Source organism: Hylaeus anthracinus, unplaced genomic scaffold, assembly GCF_026225885.1.
Source record: "Hylaeus anthracinus isolate JK02 unplaced genomic scaffold, UHH_iyHylAnth1.0_haploid 11978, whole genome shotgun sequence".
In the NCBI taxonomy this organism is placed as follows: Eukaryota; Metazoa; Arthropoda; class Insecta; order Hymenoptera; family Colletidae; genus Hylaeus; species Hylaeus anthracinus.
The window spans coordinates 1,638,054-1,647,009 of NW_026534326.1; the positions used below are offsets into that span (position 1 = coordinate 1,638,054).

Genomic DNA, 8,956 nt, shown 5'->3' on the forward strand with positions numbered 1-8,956 from the left:
TATTCGTTATTCGTTATTCGTTATTCGTTATTCGTTATTCGTTATTCATTATTCGTTATTCGTGAATACAATTCTGCCCCATACACGTATCGTCCACTCATCAGACCTTATCTTCCACCGTCCGAATTTCCCCGAAACTTTATTTCCTTGACCAGTCATTGCACTCCCTTGCGCAACGGTTTCGATCCGAAAAGGAGAGAATTACGCATCGAGACCCGGTGACGCAGGTGAATAGGGCGTTACACCCAAGTGGTTAGAGTGAAAGGCCGGCCGAGAGCCACAGGGCCAGATCTTGAACGGTGGAGGTGCATTCAGTTGCACAGAATAATTGCACTTGACACCCCGAGGGTTCCCACCGGACCCAGAATACTTTTGCCATTGTACAGGGGCCAACAATGTATCAGCAGGTAGCTGCGATCATCGATCGGGGAGCACCCTCGGTCAATGCCCTTGCAATCCTACCGAACCACAGGCCCTTTTATATACACGGAATGTATACAACGGTGCTAATCAAAATCAGACACTCCTTCCACGCTTTTTTCACGTTGTTCCATTGCATATCTTCGCCCTCTAACCTACAAATTTTTTCATTCAGTACTTTTTAACTGTTTTTTCTTTTTTTTCTTTTTACGAGTTTTTCTGTCAATTGCAGCCTACGTATTTCTTCAATTAACAAAATTCTGTTCTTTTGTTGATATTTCACGTGACTGATTAAGTTTGATACAGAATTAGTTAATTTATGTTTAGACTTATAGTTAGGTTAGAGTTCTATTAGAATTATTGTCGGGTTCGTGGCGATAGTGCACTTTGGCTTACAGCAGAATTATAGTTCTAGTGAGTTCTAGTCTACAGTGCCAAGTGGTGAGATAGCGACGTAGATGGAGAAGGCTACGAGGCACGATCAGGGCTGCACAAATTAGTGCGTTTTTGGTGGCGCGGGTCCACTTAACGGAGCATCCACCCTGCGCGACGGATTTAGCAGCAGGCTGCTCCCTCTTGTCTTAAAACGACCGGATACTCCGTAAAAAAAAAAAACACGTAGGACCAGCGAAAAAGCTTCCAGGGACCGCCATGGATCCGTCCTGAATAGCGATCCTCTAGGTAAAGAAAATCGAAGGGAGAAAATGCATCGTGATCGAAAATTGTTTATAAAAATTATTTTTCGCTTCCTCGGTCAAAATGAAGCACTTTTTGTTAAATAATATATAGAAGTAACTTTGATGGTTTACGTGGAAAAAATTCTTAAAGAAAAATAATGGTCAACGAATTCAGGAGAAATTCTCGATTAAAATGGGAAAAATCGTAACTCCTGATTGGGTGGACGGATTTCAATTATCGAAACGGGAAATTGCGAGTCTTTTGTTAAAGAAGCGAAGTAATTGTTGAAAGGAAGACGGTTGAATAATTTTTTTAGGTGAACTGGGAAAAGCATCTGGGAATGTATTAGCGATAAGTATAGGAACGTTGCACATTATCTATCGCGAGCAAAGCGATGATAGAGGGATACCGACTGTTTACTTATCGGGTCTACAGATAGCGAGGAAGTCCCGATTCTCGCGTATTTTCTCTCCAACCTAAGACGCTTTCTTGTGTTCACGAATCTTCGTTTCATATAACTGTAGAAATGCGATACTTTCCAGAACCTTATTTTGATTTTTCTTATCGTACCTGTTTTACCGACTGCCCCTTCGTCGTCCGAACTTTCTTGCTGCGACTCCTGGCAACCGTTGCACATCTTCTAACCTCTAAATCTGCTATCGCGTATAAGTTTTGTTTGTAGCATACCTTCCTCTTATTTTTCATAACCTACCTTTATTTATCTTTAAATCATCGAATATCTCCGAACAGATCGATTTCATGACAAATTTCCACGAATCCTTTTTTGTAGATAATTTAATTCTCTACAAAAAAGCTCCCTTGCATACATTTCGGGAATCAATGCTTTAAGAGTTACTTCCGGAAAACTAATTTTTAAATATTTCAGATAGGTTAGAAACCCAAATAATCGAATATCTCCGAAAAGATCGATTTCGTGACAAATTTCCATGAATCCTTTTTTGTAGATAATTTAATTCTCTACGAAAAAGCTCCCTTGCATAAACGTCGAAAAACCAATATTTCGCGAGTTATGCCCGGTATAAAGCGACGTATGTAGGCGTACGTTTTCAGTGGGGAAACTTTCCCATGAGTCTAGACCGTTTTCGACCGAAAAAGGTGGATGCTAGCAGCTTTTGAATCCCTCGCGAGAACCTGTTTCTCTCCGTATGCGTTTCCCCGTGCAGTTCGTAGACCCTAACATGATTTCGACGTTCCCCCAAATCTCATGGAAAACGAGACGAAAATTTTGCTGTAGGAACCATTCATATTTCCAATCGCTAATGCTCGTTTGCCTTAAAGCAAACATGCTCCTAATCTGTGTTAGAAAATGCATTTTCAGAAAATTCGACCGCGACCTCGAAAGTGTGACGAACTTTTAATGCGCGCACGCACACATACGAACACATACGCACACTTGTGAGCGAAACAGCCTGGGCATCGCGTACACGCATTACCCCCACTTTCTCCGCGCACACGCAGCAGTCGCTTCCTGTTTATCAGAAGCTCGCGAAGTATGGGTCGAAAATATGCGCCTTGGATTCCCTTATTCGCCTTATCTTGAGTTCGTGCAGCGAAAGAAGAACACGATAAATGGAAGCGATAGCGAGGTACCTTAAAGAAAATACAGTACAGATATCGTAGATAGAATAGAGTCATACGAGTCATAGGAGTCGTGCTAGAGTTGAAAAGAGAAGAAAAATCGCATTGCGGTTAGGACATGTGTGCACGTGCACCGGGATCTTTCTTGGATTAAATTCGCCTAATTCTCGATCGTATCGTAATATTTTATCGTTGAGAGTTTTATGTAACGCATATATACTGTATAAATGCGTATACTAGGTGTGCAGGTTTCATAAATTCGTGATATATACGAAGCGAACTCGGCAGCCATTGATAGTCGCACGCGCATGCGCTGGAAGACGAAGATAGGCAGAGGGTGGGTCCTTGTCTAGCGTTACCATGCGTCAAGCGCCAGGGATAGAAGGAGAAGGAAAATCGCAGTGCGCTATCCGTCCTTGTCTACCAGCGCATGCGTCCAAGCGCGCGCCTTTTGAACACCTCCTCTCGTTAACTTTAACTCTTTATTCTCTTAATTCGCTTAGCTTTCGATTGTTTTGTAATATTTCACATAAATTGCATTAATGCGCGATAGAACAGACTCGATAGCTAACTCTATAGTTAACAACACTTTAATTTTTCCCACGCGTGCAAAATTGTATTAACAGTCAGAGATAAAGGATCGCGATGTTCCCTTCTCTTTCTAACGGCGGGACATCTCGATTACGTCTTTCCTGTTCTAACCTATGACGCATCTATGCGCGCTCGTCGTGCAACAAGGATGTATGCGTGAACGCTACGAGCTCTAGGCGAAGAAAAAAAGCAGGAAAGGAGGAGGAGGGGGAATGCGAAGCTGCTAAGGTGAATCCCTGTACCGTTGCGCCATAGAAAGAAATTCCATATCCGACGCCGCCAGCCGAATGCCGTCTCTCTCTCCCCCTCCACCCTCCTCTACACCCCGTTCCCGAAAACGTGGAGCCACGCTAATTTACGGAATTCGATGCCTTGTTATTATTTCCGTCTCCGAGTAACGTCGAACCTGAATTCGGGCTACGAATTCTATACACGTAAATGTATATAAAATTTACACGTATTAAAGTTTAATAATTACGAGGTTAGGAGACTTGGTTATCGAGGGAATTGGTAGTTTAAACTGTTAAAGTTTAACGTAACGAAGCGACGAGTAAATATATTTTTGATGGACGTTGCCTGTTGCAAATATAATATTTTGTTTATTGTTATTCTCCTATAATTGTTGCAACTTGCAATCTGTTAGAAGTATAGTAAGCAAAATTGTATGACTACTGAAATTTTTATATACAGGGTGTGCTAACAATGTTGGAGGTCCTTGAAAAGGGTGACTCGGGGGGTGATTTGAAACAACTTTTTCCTTAGCGAAAACGTTGTCCGAGGCTTCGTTGAGGAGATATTAACGGAAAACCACGACCAATCAGAGCGCGAGTATGCCGGTGAAGCGCGTCTCGGTAGCGTTGGCTACACGCTAAGCAGCCGCGCTCCCCAACCAATCAGCGGGCGCTCCAATGGCATACTCGCGCTCTGATTGGTCGGGGTTTTCTGTTAATATCTCCTCAACGAAGCCTCGGACAACATTTTCGCTAAGGAAAAAGTTGTTTCAAATCACCTCCCGAACCATCCCTTTCAATGACCTCCACCATTTTTGGGACACCTTGTATAAATAAATTATGATCAGGTCGGAACTCAAATAGTGCTATGAAGTTATAAACTATAACAGAGTTTATAAATTAATCATTGTAGATTAAAATTATATGCAAACTTTCGATTATTTAATTATTAGACGTCTGTTCTATTATCATTATTATTATTATTATTTTTATTATTATTATTATTATTATTTATTAAGAAAACGTTGCGCAGATGAGTTTCGTTTTGGTATTTATTTAATACCACGGGTTTTTTCTGTACGCGGGGGAGGAGTCAAGGCCCGCTAGTTTTATATTTGATTTGCGTGGTTGGCCAGGACTTTGGGAGCCTGGGAAAATTTCGAAAGATTTTATAAGAGGACGCAGGCGCAATCAGCGGTTGCATCGAAAGCCAGGGCGTGGTGGCAATTTTCTTGGACGCATACAGGCACGCAGGTTTTTCGTCCTCGGCGGTCTTCGACGCGTTAGCGATGGCCTCGAGACGATCTGAACCGAACAAACGAAATTGTTAAAAAAAACCACGACTCGAAAAGTCGCGAACAAATTTCAACGACCCAATTTCCACAGAAAGTCGGCAAATAGGGAATTAATACGATATTATTAATTCATTCAGGAACTAACATTTCGATTTTATAAATTAATTTGTTTAGGATCGAAATAGGTAACGTGTTAAATTACATTCTGGAATTAACGAGTTAATAGAAAATTATTTTGGTAATTAAATTGTCTTTTACTAGAATTTATATGTTAATTTATGTAACTAATTCATGAATTTATTTCATTTTGTCCATGATTGTAACTGCAATCGAATTTAAAGAAAAAATTGTTTCGGGAACCTGTGCTATCTCGTGGCCATCGCTAGCGTCGCCACGCTAAAGACTATGTGGGTGTACGCATGCGACGGCCAGGCATGATCACGTACGCACACGGGCGCACAGATGCACCGGTTGCGAGTGTATGCGTTGCGTTCCACAGGATATTGGCCTAGACGCGGTGTGATTGGCCGATCGTGCAACCGGGAACACTGATGGCTGTGCAAGCCTCTCGTGCGTGCTCTTCAGTGGCGTAACACCCCGTTTTCTCGCGTTTCTTTTTTTTTTTTTGCCTTCTTTAATTACAACTATCGATTACACCACGTATTCAATTTTAAACCGACTGTATAACTGACGTTATTAATTCTGTGCCCTTGTATTGGGTCATTTATTATTTATTTTATTTTTGGTACGTTAGAGTACCGATTTATCCGGTTCTCGATAATTAACCAAGTCTCAACCTGATGGTCGTTACTGTTTATCTCTCTATACGTGCAAAGTATATACTCTGTATATACAAACTGTACGTCCAGTGGTTGTATAATTTTGCGGAGCACGTGCAGTACGAAGGAATTCCGCATAATTTCGAGAGTCTCCTTTTTCGCTTACCCATTGGCACGGATATCGCCGAATGGCAATTACCGCGCCTCTTAATCGGTTTTCTATTCTTTCAAGTTCGACACTCCTAACCTAGAGAACTCGGTGAAAGTTTGTGGCACGGTTTCAGGAAACGGGAAGTGGCGAAACCTTCGCGCTATTCGTTACGATGAATTTTCGTCATTCAAAGCAGGAAAACATTGCCACGAATTTCTTCTATTCCGTTTTCGCCAAACTTTGGTTCCTTATCGGGGGAGCTCGATGATAGCAAAGTTAAACAAATTCGGTATCTGTAGACGGTAAAACTAACAGCAATTCAGGAATGAAAAGGAATGTCTCGATATACATACATATAGTACATATGCACATCTATCGGTAGACTATTATGATTATTGTCATTCTTTTACAATTTTTGTAACTATGAGTTATATTTGGAATCTGTTGGAAGAATAATAACAAGGAATGTGTTATTGCTACTACAATTCGTATATACGGGGTGTGCCAAAAATGTTGGAGGTCGTTGAAACTCGAACCTTGAGGTGGTTCGGAGGGTGATTTGAAACAACTTTTTCCTTAGCGAAAATGTTGTCCGAGGCTTCGTTGAGGAGATATTACGAGAAAACGTCGACCAATCAGAGCGCGAGGATGCCGGTGGAGCGGCCGTGGTAGCGTACGAGAGCGGTCGCTTAGCGCATAGCGTACCGCGCCTACCGCGAGCGCTCCACCGGGATACTCGCGCTCTGATTGGTCGTGGAGCGCGGCCGCCTCGCGCTCTGATTGGTCGACGTTTCCCGTTAATAGCTCCTCAACGAAGCCTCGGACAACATTTTCGCTAATGAAAAAGTTGTTTCAAATCATCCTCCGAACCACTTCAAGGTTCAAGTTTCAACGACCTCCAACATTTTTGGCACACCCTGTATATAGATAAACTGTGACGTCCATCAGATTGAGACTCGAGTCATGAATTTATACTTGATTGACTCAGAAGGTACTCCAACAACAATAAGCATAATTTATTGCCTGTAGAATTTCATAGGGCCTCCAACATTTTTGGCACACCCTGTATATAGATAAACTGTGACGTCCATCAGATTGAGACTCGAGTCACGAATTAAAATTCATTCAATAATAATTTGTTGTCCAGAGCCTATAAAATCTTCAACCTACCAAAAAAAGATATAAATACCTAAACGTTCGAATCTAAAATACAAAGAATGAATTTCCCCACCTAATATTATTCGCCTAAAACACTAACCGATGGAATCAATTAACAACTGATTAACCAATTAACATAATTCAACGAAATTTCATTCGTAAATGCACCTCGAGAATTCTTGAAAAATTTTCGCACGGGAAATTGGACCGGTTACGCCACTGCGCGGCGCGCACACATGCGCGCGACATCGCGGTGCCGGGAGGGGAGGGATAGAGAAAGAGAGAGAGAGACGAAGATAGAGTATAGCAACACTACACACGTTTAGGACTACCCCTATGCGAGTGGAGCCATGACCAGCCTCGGTCGAGTGCGTCTTTCCACGCACAGCTCGTCAGTGGTCGCCGAGTAGGCCGTGGGAGAGGATTTCTGTTTGCGCTTCGAATTTCGTCGTGTCGCGGGTGTGCACCAAAAATTTCGACGACGAATCGTCAATTACATTTTTCATTTTTTTTCCGCGCGTAACGCGCACACCAGCCCCGTACGCCATGCGAGCCCAAGGGTGAATCGAATCTCGTACCGCGGTTGTGTTTCTCGCAGAGAACCTGGATGCAAGAGTGCACATGCACGCAAAGCTGGCGCGTCTCCTAGCGAACTCCTCGGCGGCCATTTGAACGTCGCCCATTCGTTTCGAGAAACGGAACACCGTCTCAGCGAGTAAGTCTTTACTGGATAACGTTCTCGCGAAATTGTTCGTTTTTGCTCGGTTGGTACTCGCGTCAATCTCTAGTCATGTTACTCCCACGGTAATGTTTTTCAGAATACGGTCTGCTGAGATTGAAATAGTAGTTAAATAGTAGTCGAAATAGTAGTTAATATTGCGTAGCGAATTATTATACAGGATTTCTATTCACCTGTTACCATGCAAAAGCTTGTTTATTTCTATCGAGATTTATTTTCCATTTTTCATTTTTATTTTCATTTGGAAAATGAAAATTCCTCCCGATCGTAAAATAATTGTAAACAAATGTTTAATCTTTTTGAACAAACCGCCATCCACCATTAGCTTCTGAATTATTTTAAATATCGTAACGTTGAATCGACGTCGAATAGATACCGATGATTACATTCTACAAAAGTTAACGCTACTAATGTCATTTTTAAAATCCATTTCGCGCCGACTACTAATAATCGCGGTGCGTTCCGAAACTCATCCCTTTTTCTTCGAATATTTTCAATTATCAACGAACGAAATTTAAACGTTGGACTCGCGTTCGCAAAACGATATCGCAAAGTAAATAAACGTTCGGACATCGTGAAAGTATCGCAATTCGCGAAATATTTTCGATCGATTTATGCTTAGCGCAGATAGCGTTTTGAAATATTTCATATTCTTTTAATATTATTTCCCTTTAATTTCTCTATTTTCGATAATAATCTCTCTAAATTAATAATAATAATAATAATGCATCTTTCGAATATTTTCGTGGCCAAAAAACTGCGCGCGTCTGTTTATTTACACGTTTAATATCCTCGCGAAGAAATCGATTTAATCTTTCAAACCCTGGCGTCCATGTTTGGATGCGCGCGCAGCTAGCGTTCCGCGCATGCGCGGCCATGGCGGTCTTTTTACGCATTTTACGGAGAATTAATAGAAACGGTTGAAAGAAAATGGGGGTTGTTTCCCGTGGGTGACTCACCCTCAAGGACGATAATTATTCCCCTCCTTCCTACCCTCCCCACCCTTGTATTATGGTTAAAGACCTTATGGTTCTTGATTAGGCGAAAAATTTCACTTTTGTTACGAAGCTACATTCTGCTTTTATTCATTTTATATTTTGTTAGACTGCTGTAAGAGTTAATGCAAATATTATTGGTAGTTTGTTTACTTGGTCTGATTATCAATTAACATTTATGTATTTGATGATTTTGATTGATGTTAGAGCGTCAGCATTTTAATTGCAATTCTTGTATAACGATTGCTAGGACCAAAATGAATTTGCACGATGCAGTCACACCTCTTCCAGACTCGACATTGTTAACATTCTCTTTGGCCC

General features: G+C 41.6%; 2 protein-coding genes across 5 annotated transcripts in view; one reads left to right on the forward strand and one right to left on the reverse strand.

The window, feature by feature from the left end:
• LOC128897090 (uncharacterized) overlaps positions 1 to 2,092 on the reverse strand; it is a 6,691-nt gene extending 4,599 nt beyond the window's left edge. The window contains exon 1 of the mRNA XM_054160776.1: positions 1,669 to 2,092. Coding sequence (XP_054016751.1) covers positions 1,669 to 1,803 — 135 coding nt within the window. The 5' untranslated portion in view covers positions 1,804 to 2,092. The remainder of the gene's footprint in view (positions 1 to 1,668) is intronic.
• Positions 2,093 to 2,582: 490 nt separating this feature from the next.
• Positions 2,583 to 8,956, forward strand: part of LOC128897066 (protein tramtrack, beta isoform-like) — a 10,615-nt gene continuing 4,241 nt past the window's right edge. For 2 of the 4 annotated variants that reach the window (XM_054160732.1, XM_054160736.1), the window contains exon 1: positions 2,583 to 2,705. In XM_054160732.1, coding sequence (XP_054016707.1) covers positions 2,625 to 2,705 — 81 coding nt within the window. In that variant the 5' untranslated portion in view covers positions 2,583 to 2,624. Of the gene's footprint in view, positions 2,706 to 7,222; positions 7,617 to 8,555; positions 8,776 to 8,956 lie in introns of those variants that run through there. The other 2 variants (XM_054160734.1, XM_054160733.1) reach the window with 2 other exon arrangements.